The 27,493-nt window shown below is 36.2% G+C and overlaps 3 protein-coding genes across 4 annotated transcripts; 2 read left to right on the top strand and 1 right to left on the bottom strand.

Moving 5' to 3' along the window:
• Positions 1–489: 489 nt before the first annotated feature.
• On the bottom strand, positions 490–16,949 carry LOC110374242 (procollagen-lysine,2-oxoglutarate 5-dioxygenase). Of its 2 annotated transcripts, none has more exons than XM_021331868.3 (13): positions 16,770–16,949; positions 11,984–12,215; positions 11,732–11,907; positions 11,363–11,530; positions 11,088–11,287; positions 10,696–10,949; positions 7,856–8,080; positions 4,302–4,443; positions 3,367–3,549; positions 2,610–2,714; positions 2,110–2,256; positions 1,676–1,790; positions 490–1,533 (listed from the first exon to the last, which is right to left on the bottom strand). In XM_021331868.3, the coding sequence occupies exons 1-13, from the start codon at positions 16,915–16,917 to the stop codon at positions 1,364–1,366; spliced, it is 2,265 nt and encodes a 754-aa protein (XP_021187543.3). In that variant the 5' UTR covers positions 16,918–16,949; the 3' UTR covers positions 490–1,363. The 2 variants fall into 2 exon arrangements, with proteins under 2 accessions (XP_021187543.3, XP_021187544.1); XM_021331869.3 differs by lacking the exon at positions 16,770–16,949 and adding an exon at positions 12,837–13,245.
• Positions 5,217–7,486, top strand: LOC110374243 (immunoglobulin domain-containing protein oig-4). Its single transcript, XM_021331871.3, has 4 exons — positions 5,217–5,590; positions 5,859–5,930; positions 6,006–6,155; positions 7,106–7,486. The coding sequence occupies exons 1-4, from the start codon at positions 5,480–5,482 to the stop codon at positions 7,262–7,264; spliced, it is 492 nt and encodes a 163-aa protein (XP_021187546.2). The 5' UTR covers positions 5,217–5,479; the 3' UTR covers positions 7,265–7,486.
• Positions 16,950–19,400: 2,451 nt separating the features above from the next.
• On the top strand, positions 19,401–24,039 carry LOC110374254 (guanine nucleotide-binding protein subunit beta-2). The gene is made up of 9 exons (XM_021331895.3): positions 19,401–19,598; positions 19,676–19,821; positions 21,270–21,403; positions 21,665–21,830; positions 22,178–22,263; positions 23,043–23,158; positions 23,288–23,414; positions 23,528–23,614; positions 23,808–24,039. The coding sequence occupies exons 1-9, from the start codon at positions 19,530–19,532 to the stop codon at positions 23,912–23,914; spliced, it is 1,038 nt and encodes a 345-aa protein (XP_021187570.3). The 5' UTR covers positions 19,401–19,529; the 3' UTR covers positions 23,915–24,039.
• Positions 24,040–27,493: the final 3,454 nt, after the last annotated feature.

Here is a 27,493-nt window from a genome sequence, read left to right as displayed (position 1 = left end):
CTTTTATCCTTTATGGATTAAAATGAGAAAAGGAGTCAGTCAGATTATTATCCGATGATGGTCCCGAGAGACTTTAAAAACAATTTGTCCAGAAATCTGAAGTTCTTTGGTCTCGGCTCAAAGGGCTCGGTGCAATGTTTTTTTTTGACAAAGTTACACTTACGTAGTAGGTACAACGCCATCTATAACTTATTTTGGGGACAATTTTTCCTTTTAATTCAATTCAATTACGTCATTACGGATTTCCTTTCTTTTGTCACGAGAAACGTTACTATCCCCGCCCTTATACCACTTATAGGTATTGTTTGGAAACCGCCCATTCTTTTTAATACCAAAAGTCGTTGACAGACTTCCCAAAGAACCCGAATGCCTCGTTAGTTCACTCATAACTGATCGTTTTTGTCATGAATCACGAAATTACTTGTCATGCAAAATTTGATGTTGGTTTTCGATCTCTACTCACGCACAAGCAATAAAAACGAGAAAAAATACATAACAACTTCTTTATTTGCATTTGATTTATTCCTTAACATAATATTTTGCATTATAATAATGATCTTTGGTTTATATTAACAGTACGGAAACCAGCTACTTACCATGATGTGTAGTGTACCAAAATTTGTTTTACCGCAGACCATACTTAAAAAGGGTGTCAAATATTCCTTTCTATCATTTACAAGTTAGTAGAAAATTGTAAAAATAATTCAATTGCAAAAATCCAATCTCAATAAGAAGCATATTAATTATTTGAATGCATTGAATTTAACACAATTGTTTTATGTACGAATTCCCACACTGAGAACTGTGAGAACTCATCTCATAAACTGTGTAATATACATACAAGCACTTCTGATCGAGATGTTTATGTAATTATCAAAAAATAGTTTGTCGGTTACTTTAATACTATTGTTATAAAATAATAATATAGTATGAGATAAAAGTCACACTCACATATTAAAAGCATGAACTCTAGTCAATTTGGAGAATATACTTAATATCATAATAACCTACTAAATTGCCATCAATCTAGAAACTTAATGTAACGAGATTCTATTTTACTTTAACTTAGTCTATAATTAGCACAATGTATTTGTACGAGTATTTAAAAATCCAATTCCTACCAACGCACCTTGTAACATGATGGACTTATAAATGCTGGACGCAGTTGGATGAAGCATGAAAATAAGTAGTACAAAATAAATAGAAAATAGTATTGTATAGATTATCTACGCAAAAATAACAGTAACATATATTTGCATAATGTTGCTGTAAAAGGAACCTCGAGAAATTTGTAACTACATAATAAGTATATAAAATTTGTCATAGCTAATGTGAGAGTTTAGATCGTCCTATTAAAATATGTTCACGGGTCTACGAAAGAGATCATGATGTATCGTGTGCCCTTCGTGACGCTCAGTCCCTCGTGGTAGTGCGTGAGTCGGCCGGGGTGCATCAACAGCCAGCCGAGCTTGGTGTCACGCACGGAGCAGTTGTACCGAATAAAACGACATCCACCTCCTTCGAAATCCACATCTGAAAGTTCCATACAAGGAAAGTAAGTAGGTTTCATATTTTTGGATAACTAAAGACAGAATTTTATGAAACAATTTCTATATGTAAATCAATTATTGTAATAGCTTTAAAAGCAGGTACAAATAGATAAAATAATACGTACTGGGTGTGTTGAGTGCCAAATTAATGGTATATGTGGAAGAGTCATGATGCGGCCGTAGGGATGGCTGTTCATCTGGTCTGTAGCGCACCACGAAGTTCATAATCGACACTGGCGGCTGTTCAAAACAATAAAACATATTTAAGTTAAAAGCAAAAGAAAGTAATGTTAGAGAAATCTCTAACATTACTTTTTTGTCTAATACATATATATATATATATTTATTCTACTTAAGTACTTCATTTGAGTGGGCACTTAACAAGGATAAAAAATTACATCTATGTTGTAATAACATTGATTGATTGATAAAATAAACGGTGCTTTATTTGTTTAATAACTACATATTTGTGTAAAATCTCTTGTTAAGATTAGCTCCTGTTAGTCGAATGGGATATAGACTCTAGGTTAATTTTATATAAGTACTTATAAAATCATACGTTATGATAGTATCCTGTGAAGACCATCTCTTGGAGAGGTCGCACAAACTCTTTCAGTATATGCAACCAGTGTCGTTCCAAGCCAACTTGGTTCATGTGAATGTCACGAGTGGGAACTGCTTCGTATCCACTTTCCAGACGTTTGTCCTGCAAACAGACGCACAGTGTAACTTTACAATATTTCTACATAGTACATATCAAAGCAAAACTCCTTTATAGTTGTCCTTCGCGTCCCGGTGAACCTTTTTACCGTAGCCGGAAAAAATATAGTCTGGGTTACTTGCCAACAGTGCATATTTTTCAAATCGATTAAGTAGTCTCACAAAAAGCATTATTATGTTTCCATTTTATAACATCACTATAGAAAACTAAGGCCGCTATGCCCGCAATCCCACTGCGCAGACGCGACGTTCGAAGAATTCAAGAATATTAGAAACTATTTACTCTTATTTTAGCTTAATAAAGTAATAAAAGAATCAAACTTATAAAAATGTAGTTACATTATTGGATCCGTCGCTCCATTGTCCAAAAGCCTCCATAATTTGAATCCATTCTGAACAAAATCTTTTGGACATCAATGGGAACCAGTATACATCAGGACACGGCTGTGAAAAAAAAAACGTTTAAATTATATTATTTATACAATATAACAAGGCAGTAGTTTCATAAATACCTACAGTAAAACAAAATTGCGAACTGCTATCGACTTTATGTAACAGCCAAAATAAACATTTTAGATTAATGATAATTTATATAAAAAACTAAGGATTTTCATATAACAGTTGTTTGAAGAAAACATTCTTCTATTATTTACTTTGAAAACTAAAGGTAAAAAATGTTAGTTTACCCGTTGTTTTAAGAAAACTGACGTTTATGTTGTTGGTGAACTATTATTTGAGCTTTCGTTTTCAATATTGTTTTGATTAATCTTGAAGACAGTGAATTTCGACCAGTTGGCTGTGACATGTTGGACCTTCGGTGCAATAATATACATCATAGTTACCTACACCAGGTATCATCGTGAGAATTAACTACATTGCGCACCTGGATAGAAGCTGAATAAGTAACTTTGCTAGATAAATGGGCTTTGTAACCCCTCAGTGGCGTGCACTTGGAGAGGCCTATGTCCAGCAGTGGACTGTGATAGGCTGATGATGATGATGACGTAACCCCAAAGAATTTGTACGTCGGACCAGTACTTTCTGAGATAAGCCTGTTCAGCCTGTTTAAATTTGTCAAACAAACAAATGAACTTACCATCAAATGCTTTCTTCCTTCATCAAAGTTGAGATGATAATCTTCATGCAGATAACGCGTGGTCCATTCCATTTTGTTATCGAATAGCTGATACATGTCAGGATTCGTGCGACTAATGTCGTACGACTCTGGATTTACCAGGTGTCCGAAGTCCATTTCGTTACTTACATACATATATACGCCCTGTAACGATAAACCTACGTCAGTTTCATGAAATCTTTATGATTTTTCTTTGGTCGAGTCGTGGTGGACTAGTGGGTAAAGATGACGTCCTCCTAGCCGATTATCGGCTACGGCGGCTGTTCTCATGTAAGGAGATTAGCCAACTACGCAGGACATATTATAGTGCACGAGCATTTGCGCAGACACAAGTGCACTCCCTATTCCTTCACTCTCATAGTCCGATGGGACGGTAATCCGACACGACCGGAGAGAGATCAGGCGCAGGACCGACATTTACGTGCTCTCCGATGCACGGGTGAATCAATCACCAGCTTCCAGGCTCCGGGCTGCTTTGTGAAAGTCTTCTAAAACCCACAAAGCGATTTCGGCCCGACTCGGGAATCGAACCCGAGACCTCGTGCTCAGCAGCCGCACTTGCGACCACTAGACCAACGAATAAAGTGGGTAAAGAACCAACCTCTCAAGTATGAGTGCGTGGGTTCGATTATCGTAAGTACCAATGCCACTTTTCTAAGTTTGTATGTACTTTATACGTAAGTATATCTTGGACACCAATGACTGTGTTTCAGAGTGAACATTAAACAGCAAATCCCGTTTGTCCCTGAACATCCTTGGCAGTCATTACGGGTAGTCAGAAACCAGTCTAACCAAGAGGTACTGAGATACCCGGGTTAGACTGGAAGCCGACCCCAACATAGTTGGGAAAAGGGATGATGATGAATTTTCTTTCTGAAGAAGGTTAAAATACTTACAACATCTCTAAGGCTGGCACAAAAAGCCATATCCGGGTCGATACTGTCCATCGTGTAAGTTACTGATTTAGTAGCGGGTTTTCTGAACAAGGACATCTTAACGAGGTAGCAGTTCGTGATAAATGGAACATTCCACACTCCTCTGAAAATTAATGATTACAATCATTAAAAAAAACATATACAGTATATTATACATCTATACTAATATTATAAAATGGAAAACTTTGTTTGTTTGTAATGGATAAATTCAAAAACTACTGGATCGATTTTTTTATAATGCCGGGACACCGCGGGATAACGGCTATTTCGAATATTTGTACCACTTTTTTAAGACGTTACGCATTTTCATCATTATGATTTTATTTAATTACTGTTTGTTTCCCGGTGTTTCACTCGCGTCCCTTGGAAACTACTTCCCTTATCCGGAGCCCGGAGCCTTTATGGTATTAAAAAAAAACTCTTTTTTATATTAGGACGCAGGTTGATTTTGAAGGTCGAATTTATCGAGTTGCAAATTGCGTGAAAAGAACAAGACCGTTTAACTGTCGAAGGTAAGTAGGTAATATAATGTTAACGAACGTTTGATCACAGATTAATTATCTGTTTCGTTCTCCAATTTAAAAGGTGCCTGCTGATTCTCCTAGACATCAATAGGTAAGTGACAAGGTATAAAATAATGCTCCGAATTTTGTAACATTACAGATACTTATATTATTAATTAATGGTATGGATATCTCATTTTGATAACCTCAATGAAGGTTAAAAATATCGCCTACAGTTTTATTTAACTATTGTTATCATATAGCATACTTTAAAAGATAAAATAATTGAAACATATTTATGAGAAGGTAGGCTTACTGAAATTTCGTGGTCACGCTTTATCGTGATCCTTTGACCCATCCAAGTACAAAATTAATACAACTTATAAAGGCCCACTTTATCGCTGTACGAAATGCGAAAGGAAATGACGAGTACCGTATATCACATAGGGGAGACAAGGGCCCTCCTGCTAGCACCTCGTCATTAGCCAATTGAAAGATTGGCGCAACAGGAATCGCCGACACCACCAGTTGCACTCAGAGTCCCGCGAAAGAACATACCAGAATAGTAATAATCCACGTTTGAAGCCCTTTTTATAGTATTAAAATTACTTTATTATTTTGCATTTGATCACACAAATGTTCCTCATGAAAGCGAAGGTCCTTTTTTGTTTTCTTATATTATACTCGTTTTTGATCTGTAGTTCGGACGCGAGACGCGGGCGCACCAGAAGTAGAACGAAATCCAAGGTATTTTTTTTTATTGTTATTATTACAAAAAGATAACCATGAACCTGTGCAGTGTTTAAGTTAATTTTAATGAAACGAAGATCTCATAGTCCCCTGACTTATACTGTTCACGAATGTCAACACAATATCGGCCAAACTTTATTGTTAATATTCTTTAAGAGGTTCATAGTAACATTTTACCGACACCCTTATCGTTTTGTGGGCAGGAGCAGTATATTATTTAAAAAACCGCGAATAAATAACTTAAACAAATTTTACAAATTTTCAGGTACAAATTGGACTACCAATTACCGGAAAGTACAGAGATCCCGAATCTGATCAATATTACAACAACAATGATGTAAGTTTACCTATAAAATCCACAATTTGATCCGTACTTAATACAAGTTTATTTACTTTGGGTACAATGTTTCAGGGAGCTAAAATTCTACTCGCCTCGCACTTTGACCTCGAGTACGTGCTCGGCCATAAGATTGCCTTTCTGTGTATCGCCAAAGGATCCCCTAGGCCTCACATCACGTGGTTCAAAGATGGTGTGGAAATATTTGCTCATCATTACCTACATGTGAGTATCAAATAGTTATAGCCCAATCCGCCCAATGCAACGCGAACTAATATCTATTAAATAGTCTTAATATAGTGTACCTATGCACATATTTAGTTTTTATAATCAAGAGAGCTGCGCGATATAAAAAAAACTATCAATTATCTTCAGAAAGTAGTAGGACTCTTCTAATTGCTAACAAATACAACACATACAACTTTTTACAATAAGCTTTAGATGCAGAGTTAATACAGTAAATAAGTTGATGGGATGAATAAAAATCAGGAGTCTTCAATATTATTTAAGTGATGATGCCCAACAAGACGATTTCAACGAGAACGGATTAAAAACGATGTAGGTATCTATTTAATATTTGATCCGAAATCCAGCTCTCTTTTATTTTGATCAGAAATATAATACGCTTATTAGAAAAACTACTTCTGACGTCCGCAGTCAACTTACATACTGTACCCACGTAGTAACTCAGTCATAATTCTGGAATTTTCAAAATCTCGGTATGCTACTAAAAATGTTATAAATTAAATAATTTATTCTAATACTTAACAAAAAACAAAGCGCTATGTGCCTATTTCGATAAAAAGTTATCAATGAGGGCTTGCTTGTTTTTTTCCGCTAAGATAAATTATTGAGGCCTTTCACAACAACAGATATAATACATACATATAGGTAGGTACATAATGCGCAGCGGTCATTGAAACTTTCGTATTCATTAAATCGTATAGAGACTGTCCTATTTAGATGATTAACGCTTATTTGAACTGCGGGGCAAAAATGTACGATTGGAGATTGGAGTGAATTGGTTGTACTTAATACACGTACTGATACTAGGTCATTCAAGAACAAATTCATAAGAGTGGGACTTCAGGATAACAGGAGTCGATGAACTTGCGTCCTATGTTCAATAATACAAATCATAATCAAGTTAATTAACTAGTCGTGTGTGTTTTTAGATTCACGAGTGGCCTATCGGTGACGACCGTGTGAAGTCGAAGATCGAGATCGACCCAGCAACTCAGATGGATGCGGGCGTGTACGAGTGCACAGCTGACAACATGTACTCCATAGATCGACGCTCCTTCAAGACAGACTTTTCCATCGCCTTCGACTGACCTGGGCGGTTGCCAATCCAACAAAGAGACTTTATCATATTATATTTAATTATTTTTATTAGTTTTTCATGGAATATTTGTAAAAGTATCTATTTTTTCGAGGAATAGAACATTTCGCGAATCCTTAATAACAGAGTTAGGCTTACAGACCCCATTTAAATTGTAATATTTAAAATGTTTTTCGTTTAATAAATATCTATACTATTTATGTTTTTAACTAGATATATTATCTTTCTCTCAGTCATTTTGTCCATTGGTTTTCCTTTGCCATTTCATATACATACTAAAAAGCTCTCCTACGATATAAAATTGTAGAATCATTCAAAATGCATACAAAACATCCTGCTGTAGTTGTTCGCAAGCACTACTTATCTCAGGAAGATAGATAGACAGCACACAGACTCTTGAAGCCCATATGATTTCCATACCAAATTTCATCTTAATACGTCAAGCCATTTCAGCATAATAGGGCCACATTCGCATTTATAAATTAAGAAAGAAACTTAACCGTACAAACCACCTGTAGTTGAAAATGCCTGTTTTATAAAACCAAAAAGTATATAATTGTCAATAGAAACCCATTTGACTTACTTAATATTTTGGTAGACTATATCCATGTAGTCTGTCGATCTTGCATAAAAGCCAGCAGAATTGACGGCACCCCAGAAGTTGGACCATGCGTGTCCAGGTCGCACCAGCATTGGAGCGATCACATCATATCCAGACGACAGGAGGTATCTTAGCGTATTCGCCTCAAGACGTGATAAGCTGTCTAAAGAAAATAAGTAGTCGCAAGCACTGTTTACGCAGCGATCCCTGCAAAATAAAAAACATTTACTGTATACTGTTTACAAACTAAATAGGATACTAAATATTAAAGGATGATATTTTAGATATGAATAGGGTATTACATGCATTTTTGAAATATATCTTAAATAAATTCTTTAGTCTTAATATATCTCTAAAAAATTAAAAATATTTTTTTTTCTCACGTTATGTACGAATATAAATTAATTGTTTTATCATAATTTCAAATTTCGCGCGTATTTCGCGAAAACGCGGCACACAACGGACGCCATGATTGTTTTTTGGTCATGACGTCATTACGCTACTACAGCTGTCAGTAATACATATTTTGATAGGGTCATTTCGCCTGTTGGCGACCATTTAGTGCAGTTGGCAAGTTTGACGGCGATAATAAAAATGCTCCAGCACTCATTTCCATGTCAAATTTGTGTAATGTATTCCTTATATACTCTATTTTAAGATTAACTTTCAGTTGTATAAGAAATATCTTACGTTTTCTATTTAAATCGATAAACCTCAGAATTAGGCGTTTTACCCAGTTTGCGTCCACAAAATCCAATTCGCGTCCACCCATGGTCCAGTTCGCGTCCAGCGGCTTTGAAAAGGAATATAGGGGTGAAATTGTTAAGAATTAATAAAGAAAGATTGTATTTGAACAATTTCTTTATTTAACAATACACTTAATTATTAAAAATCAACATTATCATCATTTAAAATTCACTTTACAAAATAAAAATAATTCTTCTCAACATTGGTTTAAGTAACTTAAAATTAGGCAATTAATTTTGAAACTTGAAGAATAAACTGTAATCAATTCTGTTAATTTTACTCTAAATCACAGGGAATGCTTAAGATCCGCCTTGATTATACTAAGTTTTGGCCATATTATTTTTTTATTAGCCTATGCTGTCCCACTGCTGGGCAAAGGCCTCCCCCATAGCCTTCCATTTTTCTCTGTCCATCGCTATTTGTGGCCAGTCCGAGAGGAAGCTGTCCAAGTCTTCTCTCCAGCGTTTTCTTAGTCTCCCTCTCGGTCACCTTCCATCCTCAGGGATCCAGTGTGTGGTGATGTTGGCCCACTTGTCCGGGTGCATTCGACTTCAACTTTGCAGACTTATTGCCCACATCTACTATGCCCGGATCTTGGACCGGATAATGGTGTTGCGTAGGTATCCGGTCACTAAGCCGTATGCTGAGCAGGCTACGCTCCATGCTCCTTTGGCATACTTTTAGCCTGGACTTTTGAGATTCGGTCAAAGACCAAGTCTGAGCGCCGTAGGTTAGGATGGGCAGAATACACATGTCGACTAGTTTCCGCTTCAGACATAAAGGGAGTTCTCCCTTCATGGACCAGTAGCTCTTCCAGGCGTTTTCGATCCGTAGATCGATTTCCTTTCATATTAAATTAACAAAACAATTTAATAATTTTGTGTAAACATACAACTAACAGAATTGTTGAGTCAATAAATTATCAGTCAATTTTTATCGATTTATTCTTCTCTCGAATAACATTTAACGCTTTATTTAAATCTTCTTCTGTGTATGTTGTCTTTTCCTTCTTTTTTCCTGTATCGGAAGAACTTATCTTAAATGAAATTACTTATATCAGTTGATAATTTTATTATAACCACGTATATATCTTAATAAAAAAATTTACTGTTTGATATATTAATATTAAACAGTATGTTTTAATTATTTTTTATAAGCAAGTATTTAACGAAAACAGTGGACGCAATTTGGTTTATTATTATAGAGGATAGTTTTAGTTCGCGTCCATTGTGGTCGCAAAGTGGAAGTTTCGTAAAATTCGATGTAGTAATTCGCGTCCACCTTATTTTACTCGTTAAATATAAAAAACATTACCAAATTCATAATAAACATTATACTTTTATTCATCATTAAACTGTAGAAATAGCTATCTATCCTAAAATTCACATAAAACAATATAAAACTTACCATCAAACACGCCGCTGCACACTAATTTTTATCTAAAATTCTGCGTGTTTTCGCTTTCTTGTTGAAGAGCCTAGACTAATTATTTTTTCCAAAAGGATTGGTTGGACGCACAGAACGTTTGTCTATATGTGCGTGCCTCTTATACATTAACGTATTAGCGGTAATGACTTTTCGTTTGATTAGTGTGTTAATTGACTTGTTTTCGAGGATTTTTAAAAGGAGATCGGCAAAATGTACGCGAACTGGGCTATGGACGCGAACAGGCGAAATGACCCTATGTATTGAAAATTTTAACTGACACTTTTGTTTTCTACCGTAATGACGTCATTAGCATGGCGGCGACATTTCGTAGTGTTCAAAGACAGATAAAAAAACCTAAAAACTTTAAACTGCAATAAAAAATATATTTATGTACCTTACGAAGTGAAACTAACATTTCCCGATTGCTTTTCCTCTAAACAATCATTGTAATTCACTTTTAATTTTTTTCTCATCTAGACTAAAATACCCTATTATATAAGTGCATTTTTCAGTTATTTTGTTAACATGACAACCTGATTAGCTTTCCACTTCTTAGTTATTAAGAAAACTAGCAGCTTAAGAAGAAAAACACTAGTTTTGAGCTGCCGAGGATGGAGAAGAATAGAGTAACTTATTATATTTCTTACTTGGCAATATTCCTGGCTTCTGCTTCTGATATAAAGTCACTGGGCTTAATACGTTTAGCAGTGGCATACTCCTTAGCATGAGCTTGGAAAAATTCATCAACTTCAGTTTCATGATACTCAACATTGTTCCTCAATAGCAAATGGATTTTTTCCTTTGGATAATCAGTGGTTACAATTTGGTCCAAAAATTCTTCAAGAAATGGAGTAGCTTGTTCGATAAACACTGCCATCATCACAGTAGGCAGCTCATCATCCTAAAACAAATCTTTATTGTGGATCCAGAAACAATTTTCTTTGCTTACCCGACAGTTGATGTTTTCACCATGAGGCTTATGTCAAAAAAACTACCTTATGAATATTATAAACTGTATAGCATTAATCAAGTCATTTACCTGAAGTTCAATTCTTTTTTCCTGGCATAAGGTGCAACCCTCTTTGACTGACCATGCTCTGGCTAAGTAGTTGCCAAAGTGATTTAATGTCATCTTAGATGGTCCATTACCATGCACAATAAGTGGGCGTTCATTAGTAACAACATTTTCTATATATGGCCAGACTTCTGTAGTTGTGTTGGACTTTAATTGAACATCAGCTGCAAAAAATGTACATATTTTAAATAATAGATATCCATGATGATGATTTTAATAATAAATGCAATAGTACTCACACAATGCTCCATTTAGGTTTTGGAATATAGCAGAATTGTGATCCAAATTTATTTGAAGAGTTTTCCTCAAATTCTTTTCCAAATAAATTTTGGTGTAGTACAATTGGTCATCATCTTTATCACTAACTGGTTTATAATTCACAATTTCATATATCTCAGGAAGGTAACCTATACAGGAATAAGAATGTATGTAAATATTTTGATTAACACCTGTACACAACCAGGTAGTATTATGAGAAGTGCATTGTGTAAAATAATAAATTGAGAGGCATTATATAACAATGACAGTTGCTAATCAATCTGTTTAGTCCAACCAATGAAAAACAATATGCAATTTGATATTTTGAGTTAAACAATAAATAAATATACCAATAAATCCTCCGGAGTTGAGGTATGGGTTAGCCACCTCTGTCTTTGGATATTGATTGGCAAGTTTGGTGTCTGGCCAACAAAATTGTTCTGCAGCAAATAGTACTCTAGTATCCGGGAATGACCGGAACTTCTTTAATATTTCTTCTATACTTGACAAAAATAAGACATCATAGCTGGAACAGAAAACAAGAATAAAATACTGAATAAATAGACAATGTTAAGATTTTATTTACGTAATAGAACACAAACCTGTCTGTAAATAATATAATCTTTTCTTTATTTTCTGATTTCATCAGTTCGTTCAATTTGTCCTTTAGCAGGTTAATCTTTTGCCCACCTCCGGGGAGGTTCATGTCTCCCCCGGTCCATTTTGTTCCTTTACCCAGTATTTCTACATCAATTCCATAAACTTTGGCTGATCTCAGGAACCTCTCCAAGCCATGGTTTTCATCTGTTGCTACGGTTAATACTGTTATGTCATCTGTAACAAAAACAGGACATTCAAAAACTATATTTAGTAGAAAAACAAATGTTGATATTAAAATTACAGTAAACATTTTGTTACTTATAGCATAGCAAAAAGGATATTATAACATTGAATGAAGTTTTGAATTTCAATCTTAGGCATGAGTACCTAAATTACAACAATGATGACACCTCGGAGGACATAAATATGACCTCAATATCATTTAATTGGAATGTAGATGCACACTATCCATACTGTAACCTACATTCACATGCAATTAGATATTCACTTAGAAAACTTTGAAAACAATTTGTTAGCGAAATGTTATTTATACTTTGAGATGATAACTATATTCTAATATTGGGATTTATAAAATATAGTGCTAGTATGTTGAATGTTTTTCAATAAATAATACAGGAAAGAACCACTATTTTGCTAAGTGCACAGAAAATTCTTATAGGATTAAGATGTATAGTTTTAGCAGACAGCAAATAAAATAACAGATGCAGAGCTTAATGACTTAAACAAGCATGACAAGGAAACAGTCATAGTTATCAAGTGACACAAAGGAGACACATTCAAATGAAGGGAACAGCTCAGCAGATAATGCGCTCAGCTTTTACATGATTATCTTACCTTTTCCATGAACAAGACTGCATAATAGCAAAACAAAACCGAGAACTTTCAATAACATTGTTAGCTTTCCGAATCGCTGCATGACGACTGGGTTCACTGGACTTCCGTCGACATGTGCATAAAATCCAGTCGTTAAACAAAAGGCGGCTATAAACACTCGCTACGTTCCAGATACGAGTTCACGCCGCTTCCTAACCGATAAGCTTCAGTAGGTATTCACTATTCAGATATCACATTAAAACTAAGATAATAATAACACCGCGTCCGGCCGCCGTCACGTCCCGAGTTCACAGCGCCGCGGCTACATATGAGATCATTCCAGCCAAACAAATTGTTTTATGTTTCGATGATGCTATTTATCATATAGGTTAGCGTGCGATTTTATTAAACCGTAGGTGGATGGATACTCAGTTTGCGCATCATAACATAACTAACAGCCTACAACGCATGCACCGTTGTTGATACCTAGGTATACATATACACTTTTGTACCACAATCAATGGCATGCACTCTCGAAACACGCTCATTATAAATTTAATGGGATTTAGACCGATGTTTCAATAAACTAGATAGGAAGGTAGGTAGTTAAGTATAAAGATAACTTTCTACTTCTGTTTTTTTTCCTTTTATCACCATACAGAAAGTAGTACTGTATTGTAAAAAGTAAACAAAACTATAAAAGCACTATATAAGTATGGCTGATTTACATTGAGTCAGTAACTGACGTCAGTCCACTGACAAGTCAGTGCTGACCCGGCACTGCCATCGTGTAAATTGATTTGAAGTCAGTACAGTACTACGAGTACTACTGACGAAACACTGACACTACACTGACTTCGTGTAAATTGCTCGCGTCAGTTTTCGGCGCCTACACTGACGTCAGTTACTGACTCAATGTAAATCAGCCTAAGGAAGTCCAGCATAGTTATTTACTATAGAGGATTGGGCAGGCAAGAAATTAAAAACTTGTTTGTTTTGGATTATATGGCCGATATGGGCACGTATAGTAATCTGTGCTAATACTGGCAGCCAGTGCTGGCTTAGTGCTCTAATATGTTGTGCCTCATGTAAGGGATGATTAAAGGCTCGAGCAGACCGGATGCGTATGCGTAACCACGCGCGTAGTCACGCGCGTAGTTACGGCGTAACCATGAGTTGTAATGTATGGAAATGTATGAGACAGGCCACACCGCTTGCGTAACGTAGACACGCGCGTCGTTACGCAAGCGGTGTGTCTCATTCCATACATTACAACTCATGGTTACGCCGTAACTACGCGCGTGACTACGCGCGTGGTTACGCATACGCATCCGGTCTGCTCGAGCCTTAAAGGCTCGAGCGACGCGCGTGTCTACGTTACGCAAGCGGTGTGGCCTGTCTCATACATTTCCATACATTACAACTCATGGTTACGCCGTAACTACGCGCGTGACTACGCGCGTGGTTACGCATACGCATCCGGTCTGCTCGAGCCTTTATACTTATTAGGCCGGGCCGTGTCCGGGGCGTGCCGTGTACGTGGCTCGTACGGGGCACGGACGTGAAGCGTTACATACATTTTGTATGAAGCAGTTTATATTACACCGTGCATGATCCGTGGTCGGTCCGGGCCACAAACGACCCTCGTCTTTAGAAATTCTTAAAAGCCCGGTCACGGCACGGCACGGCCTGGCCTAATATAAATAAAACCACAGTTTCAGTTTAAACAAGCCATGACAAAAAGAATAGCTAGCGCACGTCTACTTTTTTGCCAGTGACTTCCACTATGCTTCCACTCGACTGGTGCCAGCATTAAATGCTGAGCTGGCTTTTTGCAAACTTGTTTCTATTCCTACCTATTTATAAATAATGGGGATAAGATAATTGATATATAGAGGTATTACAGTAATCGTCGACATAATATTCTAGCGATAGACAAGAAAATGCAATCCATACAAATTGTCCGAATACGTTATCTGTGGCCATATTGGTTGGGACAAATTGACAAGATGTCATCCTCATAGATTTTAATCGTAGAAGGGACACAACGTTTTCGCTCGTATTTTACCTACATGCATTATATATTATATTAATCGAATATTAAAGCAGAATATTCGATTGAAAGCAAAGCAAAAATTGTAAAGATTTTGAAAATTTAATTTTTATTTTGGTTCGGCGGGGTATTTACGGGGAGGGAAGCGGCCTGCTACTAGTAGCAAAATGAAAAAAGTTAGTGTGTCTGTATTTGAAATCCGCTACAATAAGGTAATCCACGGGACAAGGCACGTAATTCCGAGACAATCCCGGATTTCCCGGCCATCTGACAAACCTAAGTAGGTAACGTGTCACGAGCAGTGAAAATATTTTTATTCATTTATTTATGTAACATGGATAACTTACAGTTAAAATAACTACTAATAAACTGTAATTATCAGGGAGCCAATGACAAGTCAACACTTATAGAAATGTATATTTACTTGAACTACTCGAACTCGATTTTTGACGTACCTACCACGAAAAAAAAGATTTTTTTTTTAAATGTAGTAGGTACTGTTGAACAGTTACAAATCTTATCTTCTTCTTCATCTTCATCTTCGTCTTCATCATATATAAAAATGAATTGCTGTTCGTTAGTCTAACTAAAACTCGAGAATGGCTGGACCGATTTGGTTAATTTTGGTTTTAAAATGTTTGTAGAGGTCCAGGGAAGGTTTAAACGATACGAAGTTCGCGGGATCAGTTAGTACAGAATAATTATACTGTTAATGACAAAACAACAGGTGTCATTGACAATACCTAACTGAAATAAAATTAATTATAATTATTCTCGAAATGTAATGAATAAAGTTTCGCGAAAAGGAAACCAACGGTATGCCAGCTTATTTTACTAGAGTTGTATAGCTTGATGGTGTACCTACTGTGTAGCCGGGCATAGAGGTCCTTACTCAATAGGCTCATAGAGTGAGTAAAATAAAGAAAATAATAAAGAAAAATACGCATACGCTACACGTTTACCTACTATGAATTGAACGCGTCGAGGAAAATCAGAATAACCAAATTAAAAGAATTTGCTTAGAAGCCACAAAAAATAAGCAAGTTCATAAATATTTTAAACCATTTCTGTAATGGTTTAAAATATTTATAAGCGAGTACTTTATTACTAAAATGTGATACATACGTGTAGATTATAAACATTTATGAATGGAAAAAAAGGTACAAAATCGATAAAGTAGGTAACTGACAGCACCGCTAGTGCCGATGCATGAAAGCTCGTCGATGCACATCCGTGTGTGAGTGACATTTTACGAACTTCAGTAGGTACCTAGCTTCACAACTATTTACAAGAGCATATAATATATGCTCTCAACGTATAAGAATCAGAAATCAAAAAACAAAATCGATCGATTAAAGAATACCACAGATTACCTACATTAATAATTACTTCGTAATACCTACACTAATGGTAAAACCCTAACGTTCATATTTTGAATATTGGCACGTAGGTAGCTAACGCAGATTTGATGCGTGCTGCCTCACCGACTTCTTTAATGCCAGCTCATACTTATCGCATCATATCGTAGTTAAAAATACTTAATAGCTTTATTTAAAAAAAGAGCATTGCCTTAAATAAAATTCAAAAGCGTATTTCGTTACTCACTCATAACTGCCTTTTATACTTTATTTATAATTATGACTATCGATCATAAACTTACCACAATAGGTATATTGAAAGACGGAAAACATAGCATTAAAAAGAAAAAATGTATGGGTGCATATAATGTAGATATATTTTTATTGTATTACCCTGTAAGCAAGTAAAGTATTTAACGGTAACGCTCAAATTATAGGTATCAAAGGTATGATATTTATATCGCATATGTTAATCTAAACTATATCGGTGATCTCGCAGCCTAAAGGCAAATCGCACTTTTTTAATAATAATGATAAAGTTACCTTTAGTGTAGAGGAAATGTTGTTTACAGCTGTCATCCTCGGAATTCTTCTCGCAGAACTCTTGAGATAAAGTTCCCTGTTTTAAGGCAATAAATATTGCTATTATCCAACAACATTTAAGCGGAAAATTGCGACGCCTTAGAACCATGTTTTCCTCAAAGCTTCCGACGACCGACTGCAATCATTGAGCCAGTAGAACCTATCAAATTGATTTCAACGGGAAGGTGAGAGCCGTTCATTATTTTTATTGCTTTTAGAAAAACTTATTATACCGTGAAATGAAAGCGGCGGACGACGTTAAAAAGAAAACCTTAAAGTAACTGTATCAAACAAATTCTGATCGCTTACGTAGCCACAGATTTGAATAAGTAGTGCAAATGTTAAATGTTAATGCCTTTTTAGATTATTCACAACATACTTAGGTACGGAAAAAACTGGTCGTACCAGTTTTTGCAGTGTTGCTAAGTTCTAGGTATTTTGATTGTTAGTTGTATTAAGTCATGTAGGTATGTGCCTCTACCGATGTTGTAAAATCGTCTGTTCATCCCTGTTTCTCTCACACTATTCCTTACTCTATCTGCTATCACATTACTCTTAATATTTTCATAACTAGGGTAATGTCTTGACTTCTTTTTCATTCCACGCTCTTACGGCCCAACACTGTGATCCATACATAGTCATTAGTATGAAAATTGTCTTATACATCTTCCCTTATAATTTTAGGGGAATGTGGCGATCAAAGATTATTCCCGTAACCTGCTATTTTACCCACCCTGTATTAATTCTTTACTTGGGTGTCTGATCTAAACGCCATCGCCTTAGATTAAAGTATAAAGAGATACTGAAAGTCGAAGGGATACCTAAATATAAGAGCACACTATCAAGCGTTTTTGCTACACGTCTGGAGAGACTGATGAAATTGCAGAACATGTAAGCATTTGTTCTTTGATCTGCTCATTTCTAGGCTACATTGCACATTCACCAAGTACAACAATATTTTTTGCAAACATGCCTACCGTATCAACTGTCTTATCGTATCAGTAGCAAGAGGTATATAAGTACTAGAGGTAGAAGCCGACTATTAGTACAAGCCCACAAAGCAGCTACTCCTAACTGGTCTGTATTGCCAGCATGTGATTTTGACATACCTACGATTAACCATACGCTAGGTTCTTATTCGACGTTTGGGTCCATATATGGCCTAAGAACAAGCTACGAAGACTTTCCACATCAGTTGATCAGTTCACACCAACAGTACAGTTAGCTATTGTTAATAATTATATTTAAAATCGTGCCGAAGTCTGGGGTTTTTTCGGTAAAGGTTGAAAACGGTTAAAACTAACAGAAAAGAGTGAAGCAATTGAGTGAAAGTAAACGATTGTGGGACATTTATTTAACGCTTCGCTTAACTTCAAACTGTATTCGTCAATAGATTACCTATACCTACCTACCAAATAGTTAAATAATTTTGGACTGCAATTAGATGGACTGTATCTATCTCTCGTACATTCCTACATAACTATATCTTTACCTATTCGCAAACTCGGAGTTATTTTGACTACGATTGAACATAAACTGAAAAATAAAAATAAAAAAACTTGGTAAGTCAAATCTATTTGATACCATCTTTTCAGAAAGCTATTTATTACCTACCGTTCCCAGTATCAATTAGTGTAATGTACATTAAAAAATAATTTTAATTCAATAGAATTTGCGCCTTTTTTTAGTAGCGTGGCAAATAATATTCGAAGAATAAAACTTTGCTAAATTAATAGAGTTAGGTAACATTTTTTGTTTTTATAGGTACTTAATACTAGCGACCCGCCCCAACTTCGCACGGGATATGAGTATTTCCCTACTATTTCATGGAATTTATTACATCTACAGCTTCCTCTTCAATCACTCTATCCATTAATTAAAGGAAAGCCGCATCAAAATCCGTTGCGGAGTTTTGAAGATTTAAGCGTACATAGGGACAGAAAAAGCGACTTTGTTTTGATTGTTGATCCGAGTAATGAAATAACTTGAATCATAAAACCTTCGGGTGACGGGTGAAACTAAATAATCGAGTATCTTCTAAAGATCCATCTGTTCAGAGTTCAGATTATACTCTTAGCACTTATTATTACTTATTTAACGCTTACTAATTCATTCTATGACAGCCAGGGCGACTATGACTAGATATAGAGAGAATTTGGATCATCTAAAAGTGCGGTACTAAACCATGCAACGCGATTGCCAAGTTACATTATATTTCAGCACGAACCAAGTATTTCTGAGAAACGTAGTTTCTCCGGAACGTGGATGCAACCACAGGGTGCAGTTAGTTATGGATTGAACTTTCGTATCACGTTTAGCTGCGCTCTGTTTTACACTGCCTCAGGCTCTGTATACATATAGGTGTAGTAGGAATGTATTTAATCAATTGGATTACCGCGTGTTACATAATTAGGTTATCACTCTGTGGATTGCGGCCAATAAATAAGTCATATTCTGCATGAACTTTTATTAATTATCAGCTTCAAGAAGACTTTATTAGCCTCCTTTCCAAAATCTTTAACTGAACTGAAAACATAATAAATAGTGGTCAGCAGCACAGCAGCCCATTAGTTGGCACATATAAAGCTTCAGTTGAGCAGTAAATTGAAATCCAATTTACGCAAATGAGATTAAGAGACAGGAGCTCGGTTCTGTTAGTCGCTCATACCAGTCGCGGGAGTACATCGTACAACTGTTCGTTGTTAGTGGACAGCGGGAAACATGCCGAAGGAAGACCCAGAGACTACGGCCCTCAAAAAGGAACTAAACGACTTGATCGCCAAATTGAAGGTATCCAAAGAACTGAGGCATAATACCTACATTCAATTGTTTTCTTCTATGTTCTCACTTGAGTTAAACTTTGACAGGCCGATCAAGAAAAATTAGCTGACGCGAAGCTAACCGATAAATGTGGAGATTTAGGAGATGTGCCGAAGATACGATTTGTAACTAAGAAGACTTTGAAAGGACACATCAATAAAGTCAATTCTGTGCATTACAGCGGTGACTCCAGGTAAGCGAAAGAAATTAAATGATATTCATTAGGTACACTACTAATTTGTTTGTTGTACCCATTTTATCGTTTAAAAGCGAATTTAGAAAAGTTTTGCTTGAATAAAACTCGGACTAATCAATTACCATTCATGCATTTACGGTACAGTAATTTACGTAGGTATTGGGTTTTTTTTACCACAATAATTATTGGCACTAAACCGTAATATAGGACAAATCCAGTACATCTGTATCTTTTCAATAAACTTATACTTATCAGTGTCATGGACAGTGAAAGCCACGTCTTCTAAGAAGATTACCTATCCCTTTCTTAAGCTAAGCGAAGATATAATATTGCGATGCTAAATAATGTGTACTGCTGAGCTAAATATGTATTTGGTGCATAGGTACACGCTTTTAGATTTATAGCCACATATTCCCCGAAAACACGCATGCGTCGCGTGAGTCAACGTTAGGTACCTACTCGTACCAGTAGCAATCTTGTTCATTTTCCTTCCCGTAGCTAGTACTTAACATTAATTACAAAAGTCAAAGATTACCCACGTGGAAATGTAACTTACCTTATAAATATAACATGGGAACACTAACTAATATAAAGAAGGTAATTATTTCAATAAACCGAGAGGAAATTTTTTTTAGGCTTCGAAAGTACTGAAACGATTTGAAAAATGTATTTCACCTTTACATTTTGTCCCGGAACAGGAAGAAGCAAAAAATATAGAGGTATATATATACGAACGAAAGAAATGTCTTATTGGAAATCGATGAAATTCATATCATAATTGTACACCTACAATTATTAGGAAATGTAAATCTCATCATCATCATCATCCTCCGAGCCTTTTCCCAATCATGTTGGGGTCGGCTTCCAGTCTAACCGGATTCAGCTGAGTACCAGTGCTTTACAAGAAGCGACTGCCTATCTGACCTCCTCAACCCAGTTACCCGGGAAACCCGATACCCCTTGGTTAGACTGGTGTCAGACTTACTGGCTTCTGACTACCCGTAACGACTGCCAAGGATGTTCAATGACCGCCGGGACCTACAGTTTAACGTGCCATCCGAAACACAGCCAATGGTGTCTAAGATATACTTAGAAAGTACATACAAACTCAGAAAAGTTGGAAATGTAAATCTATAATTATTAAAATGGCTCAGAAATGTGTGTCAATTTATTTTCTTAGGAAATCTATACAATTCTTAAATGGCATACACAAAGCACCTCGACTTAGAGAAATCCGAGTTGTATAAATATTAGGTTTTTTTTTACAACCATTCAGTTTATCAGATTCAGTTTATTACTAAATAATGGTAGTTAATAATGTCATATATTGGCTTTTGCTAGCATGCAAATAAAAAACAGCGAGTTCAGTCTAAATTGATATGAATATAATAGTTTGTCAGCATAGCATTCAGTGTACGAGAGATTGAACCTCGTGTCATCCACAGGCACTGCGTCACTGGATCACTAGACGGGAAACTGATTATCTGGGACACCTGGAGCGGCAATAAGGTCCAAGTTATACCGTTGCGGTCTGCTTGGGTCATGAGCGTTGCTTTTGCTCCATCCGGGAACTTTGTTGGTAAGATATGCTTTATTTGCCTACAGATATGTACTCATAAAATGTACGGTGTAAACGTTAATGTTATCTTTCTTTCACACGTTACGTTATAAATCCCATCATGATTGAAATTCTAAAAGATATTTTTTACAATATTCTTGACAAACAACTGCCGATAGCAAAAACAGTCCGGAGTGATGTATTAACACTGAACTAAAAAACTCTAATTTAACGGGATGTTAATAAAGTTGAAAATGCAGTATTTGTGTTGTTTATCTGTAGCTTGTGGTGGAATGGACAACATGTGTACCGTGTACGATGTCAACAACCGCGACTCCACCGGTGCTGCCAAAATGGTGCGCGAGCTGGCCGGCTACGAAGGGTTCCTTAGCAGCTGCCGCTTCCTCGATGACACTCACATCCTCACAGGCTCCGGGGACATGAAGATGTATGCTACCTATACGTGGTTACTTGAACCTTAATTAAAACATTAAAACCTACTTAATTAAAACATTGTTGAAAGCTTCTTCTAAGCTACAGACATATATCTGTGTTGCTAGGGAGTTTGTTGCGCCACTTCTTCTACCCAGCAAAAACACATAGAAAGTGGTTAAGGGTGGGCGTTTTGGGGGCTGTCTTTTGTAAATTTCTGACCTTCAAAAAGTGCTATTTTGCAGCCAAGTTTAAATAAACGATTTTTGATTTTAATACAAAGGCATCGATATACCGCCCGGTGGCACTTATCTTTCGGCGTAGGAAAGAAGCGAGGTTATGAACACCATGATTTTATTACAGATGCGTGTGGGACTTGGAAGTAGGCAAACGGGAGATGGAGTTTGATGCTCACGCTGGTGATGTCGTCACTATTTCTCTGGCACCAGGTATTTGAAATAATGAAATTGCAGTTACAGTTGTCGTGCAAATTCATACTGCATTGCTTATCTAAAGTAAGTAGGTATGAGTAATTGCAACGTTGGAATGATTAGTGTTCATGTTATACTTACGAGGGGTAAGGGAAAGTACCAATTACATATTCAAAAGATAACAAACTGTTTAATTAACAAGATATCCATAAACCTGCTGGAACCACAGTTAGAACTCTTCGTAATCAGTCACATTGTTGTTGTGTAAATAACACAACCAAGTATATAATCAACAAAGTACCTATCCAATAGTGATATTCATTTATTGTAATCACCATCCACGAGTAGGGAAACCTATAAAAAATAATAAAAGTTGTAATTAATTATAAACCTGATCTAGTGATTTCATGGTGTCTGTTACAAACTAAGAAAACGACGACGTTTGCATAAGCGATGGCAGAGCAATCTATCTTTAACAAGGTTCAGTATCATATTACCCAGTAGAATTATGCTCAAATTAAAACTTCATGGAGGACAAAGATGTATGCGAATCCAACTGTGTCTCCTTTGAATTAAGTCCGTCCAGGTTCTCAACTGACTTATTATAACTTTTTCTTCCATGACACATAACGTGTCCAGGGTCATATTCGAACCACCCCGTTGACCCAGGGGCAGGCAGGACCCCTGATGATTTTTAGCATCAAATCCGCTATTTTTGTAAAACGTCCTTGGTACCTTTAAGCAGGAATTAAGAGCTTAGATAGTAACCGAAATTCAATGTACTTACTGATTGACAGACATGAAGACTTACGTAACTGGCTCCGTGGATAAAACCTGCAAGTTGTGGGATATACGAGATGAGAAAGCGAAGCAAACGTTCTTCGGCCACGACGCTGACGTCAATAGCGTTTGCGTAAGTATATCTAGGTTATCAGTGCAATGTGTTCTCTACATTCTGCATTCATTAGGTAGGCGCCAAATAGTATTCAGAATTTTTGAAAAAGTTCAGATGAATAACTCTAAATCTCTCAAATATTTGTAGTACCACAACAGCGGTCATGCGTTCGCGACGGCATCTGAAGACAAGACAGCACGCTTGTTCGACATACGTAGTGACCAACAGCTCGGACACTATACGCCTCCGGGAGCCAGTGGGTTCACTAGCTGCGGTAAGTCTCAGATCCAGTAGTGCCAATGCCACAAAACATTATTTAATAAGATGACCATTCACGTACTCATGCATTTATGAACTTATCTATGGGTTAATTAATAATTTACTCAGGTCTCTCGCTGAGTGGGAGGTATTTGCTCGCTGGGTCAGACGACAACGACGTGCATTCCTGGGACACCCTCAAAGTCACCCATACTGGTAATAAGCTTGTATTTTTTTAGTGATCCTGTCAATGACTTTTGACCATCTTGCTTTTGCAGAAATTCTCAAACGATATGGATATATGGAGATTGTCGATTCCACCTCGACTGTTGATTGGGGAAACCAGTATGTGAAATTGTCAATTTCCCTCATAAATTTACTTGTGTGCCAATGTTTTTCTTTATTTCAGGAACTCTGCACGGTCACGAGAACCGTGTTACTTCGATCTCGATGTCGCCCAACGGCGTAGCATTGGCTAGTTGCTCCTGGGACAACAGTGTCAGGGTTTGGGGTTGAAACCAGACCAAGAGCGTACCATAACCTTGTTATATCCTGCAAACAACTCCATTCACTACATATGTGTTAGCATTTATATTCCATTAAATATGCTGCCATTTCCTATCGATTAAAATTTATAAATATTGAATTGTTTTATTTGCTTATAAGATTTAAGTAAATTAGGTACATTGGACAAGGTTTTAGATTTTTTAAAATTAATAACCTAGGTAGGTACATAAAAGCAAGGTCAACTAAGTATTTAGGGGCTCACCGAAAAAATATTTGTTTACTTAGGTACGTTCATCACACCCATTATTACGTTGGCAACTTTTCTACAACGAGTTAGACATTTATCCAAAAATACTTGTAATTTTTATAATATATCTCTTTAAACTTTATTACGTAATTCTTGGAGGGGTCGCTAGCTACAACTGATGAAGTACTTTTTATTTGATATAAAGTATTTTTTATTACTTATATGTTTACCTAACCTTCCCTGGACCTCTACCAACTATTAAAACCGAAATAAGCCAAATCGGTCCAGCCATTCTGGAGTTTTAGTCAGACTAACGAACATATACCTAGGTAAGAAGATACCAAATGATCACACACACTAGGTGCTCCGATTTTAACAAAGCGGCGAATTTTATAACAGCTTAACATTAAATATGTGATTGTTTTTTTAAAGATCATACATGAGAGATCAATGATTTTAATCAACCTTGACGATCCAAAACAACAATCTAAATGTTTGTACGCAGTACGCACGACGTGAGGCGTGGGTACCCAGTACTTAATGCGTGTACCTCACTTTTGTGACGCAGCCACAATAACTATGTTCGTTAACGACGTTAACCTCAAGGAGAGTCAGCAAACCTCATCGGAGGCCACCTGGGCCAAGGCCCGCCGGGACTGCGGGATTGTTCGAGTTACTGCGGCCCTGGTACATAAAACGCCTAAGAAGTTTTAGGTTTTAGTCAGTAAGAGTCTGTTCCTCACGTTGTTAACACAGGGGGGTCCTTTGATGATTTTCCATAAAAACCTATTTGTTTCTGCCATAATAATTACTACCATGAATAATCCAGCGGATTGCCAATTGCAAATCTAACTAGGTTATAGACTTCAAGGTTTAGGTACATCAAATTAAATTATATTGGTTAGCTACGAACCTCAAAAATAGCTTAAGGCAGTTAAGTTATACGTCAAACGCTTAAAGATATGAAGGCTAAGGTTGTGGATTTAAGTAGGTACAAGTGATGCAAAAAATAGCAGTTGTTTTGGTTCTCATTAAAGTTAATGATTTATTTACATATGATTATCTTATTAAGGGGGAAATACCTGTTGACGGACTATAAAACGGAAAGTATAAAAGGTAGGTAATCTGTGTATCTGTTATGTTGCATTATTATGAAAATCTTAGTAAAGTGAAAGACAATGAACGACGTACCGATGATAAACTGTTACCTTATCTTTTACCGTACGTTATGATTGTACCTTATACCATTGCATAACATATAAAGATAATGAAGATATTATTCCTACTATCCCTACTAATATTATAAATGCGAAAGTAACTCTGTCTGTCTTTCGCTTTCACGTTTTTCGCTGTTTTTCGCTTTCACGTCTAAACCACTGAACTGATTTTAATGAAATTTGGTACAGAGATAGAGTTGACCTTGAGAAAGAACATAGGATAGTTTTTATCCCGGACTTTTGAAGAATTCTCTTGGAAACGCGATGTAACCAACTCTAGGCGGGCGAAGCCGCGGGCGGAAGCTAGTTTGAATTATAAAGATGACTAGGACAGATTGAAGAGCTCTGACTTTGAAATACATATTTTTAGGTTAGGAATAGTTCGTAATGCTAATGACATATCTACAAACAAACAGTACCTACATATATTTATTTAGCTACATACATGTTAAGCTAAATAAGGGGTAATGACCAGAGGTACACACACATTTGGGGAACATAGCGCCTCAACTACGTGATCAGAGTTAAAAGTATACGTATTTTGAGGATTCAAGTTATGTTTTATTCATTTCGTTTGATTTGACACGTCGTTTGAATCAATCATCGACGATTTATGCAAATAAATCTAATTCAACCACTTTGTCTCTGCGTACCTATTATAGGTTTGTCATTATCCTTCTCTGTGTGAGAGGAGGCTTATGGATAATAGCTTTTGCCCGCGACTTCGTTCGCATGATATAGTAACTTCCGGCATATTTTTGGTTTGACCAATAGATGGCGCTATATGTCCGGAATAAATGTTATTTTTTATTTTTATATTTTTTTTTTTGAAATAAATACTATCCTATGTCCTTTCTCAAGTTCCAAACTATGTCTGTAGCTGTACCAAATTTCACACAAATCGGTTCAGTAGTTTAGGCGTGAAGAAAAGACAGACAGACAGACAGAGTTACTTTCACATTTATAATATTAGTTAGGATATGAAATTTTTTTACAGAATTTGGAATATGTTTCATATAGGTATTCCTGATGCACACCTTCCAAATTATATACACGAAACACAATTAATACTCACTTTATTTTCCATTTTATACTGAATTTTCTTCTTTGCGAATACTATTAATCATTTATTTCTATTTTGTTTCAATAGAACACTAAGCAACGACTTTTTAAAACAAGATTTAAATTCAAATATTATTTACATACATAATACTCAAGGTAGACCTAGTTAATAAAAGTTACCTAAATGTTATGCAGATTATCGGATGCTGTTTAATATAAGAGCGATCTAAAATGCTCTTAACAATAAATTCAAAATACATGCACATAATAAGTATGTTACGATATTTTCAAATACCTAACGTTGAAGAATGTGTTTGTGTAGTTTTTAAGAATTCGTGTGTAATGCGAAATGGTCATCCTGCAATCAACACAGAATAAACAGTTATCGTCGATTTTTGCGCGCATTTTGTTAGTACTCACTCGAATGATGCACGTCTATCTTAAGTGGATTAAAATTAAATCAGTGTATTGTTTTGTATTAGTGATATTGATTTTCGTGCTATGTTATCTGTACAATACCAGTTATTTAAAGAAAACGAAATTGGAAGCTCCTTGTATGATGAACACGCCATTCGCTACATCAACGACTGAGATTGTATCAGATAAATCTCCCAAGCCCAGAACTAAGACAAAGTTTATATTACTGTGGACAAATCCTAACACGTACCCATTTCTTTATTTTGGCGAGGGAAACGATATATTCAAGAAGAAAAAATGTGAATATGTTAATTGTGTTGTTACAAGTAACAGGCGACTTTTAAGGGAACTCACTGAATTCCACATTGTGGTGTTTAACGGGCCACAACTTGGAGAAATGATGCCAAGCGACGACATCCCAATGGAAAGATCTTTTCGTCAAAAATATGTGTACGCCAACATTGAAGCCGCAGTTAACTATCCTATTTGCCGAAATACTTGGAACAATTTCTTTAATTGGACTTGGACATATAAATTAAATTCTGATGCTGTCTGGGGTTATATCGTCATAACGAATACTAGTAATCACGTTATTGGTCCAAAAGAAAATATGGATTGGATGAGCGTCGACGACATGAAAAATAT

The sequence above is a fragment of the Helicoverpa armigera genome, chromosome 1 (genome assembly GCF_030705265.1).
Source record: "Helicoverpa armigera isolate CAAS_96S chromosome 1, ASM3070526v1, whole genome shotgun sequence".
NCBI classification, from domain to species: domain Eukaryota; kingdom Metazoa; phylum Arthropoda; class Insecta; order Lepidoptera; family Noctuidae; genus Helicoverpa; species Helicoverpa armigera.
Note: the sequence above shows the minus strand (reverse complement) of the source record. Positions and strands in the feature narration are given on the sequence as shown.

Bases quoted from the DNA above. Each gene is read 5' to 3' on its own strand.
- LOC110374243 (XM_021331871.3), top strand. From the start codon at position 5,480: ATGTTCCTCATGAAAGCGAAGGTCCTTTTTTGTTTTCTTATATTATAC. The intron at 5,591-5,858 runs GTATTTTTTTTT...ACAAATTTTCAG, and splicing joins GAAGTAGAACGAAATCCAAG to GTACAAATTGGACTACCAAT. The intron at 6,156-7,105 runs GTGAGTATCAAA...GTGTGTTTTTAG, and splicing joins TTGCTCATCATTACCTACAT to ATTCACGAGTGGCCTATCGG.
- LOC110374242 (XM_021331868.3), bottom strand. From the start codon at position 16,917: ATGGTTCTAAGGCGTCGCAATTTTCCGCTTAAATGTTGTTGGATAATA. The intron at 11,288-11,362 runs GTGAGTACTATT...CATTTTTTGCAG, and splicing joins AAACCTAAATGGAGCATTGT to CTGATGTTCAATTAAAGTCC. The intron at 3,550-4,301 runs GTAAGTATTTTA...TTATCGTTACAG, and splicing joins GTGCCAGCCTTAGAGATGTT to GGCGTATATATGTATGTAAG.
- LOC110374254 (XM_021331895.3), top strand. From the start codon at position 19,530: ATGCCGAAGGAAGACCCAGAGACTACGGCCCTCAAAAAGGAACTAAAC. The intron at 21,831-22,177 runs GTATGCTACCTA...ATTTTATTACAG, and splicing joins GGCTCCGGGGACATGAAGAT to ATGCGTGTGGGACTTGGAAG. The intron at 23,159-23,287 runs GTAAGTATATCT...AAATATTTGTAG, and splicing joins CTGACGTCAATAGCGTTTGC to TACCACAACAGCGGTCATGC.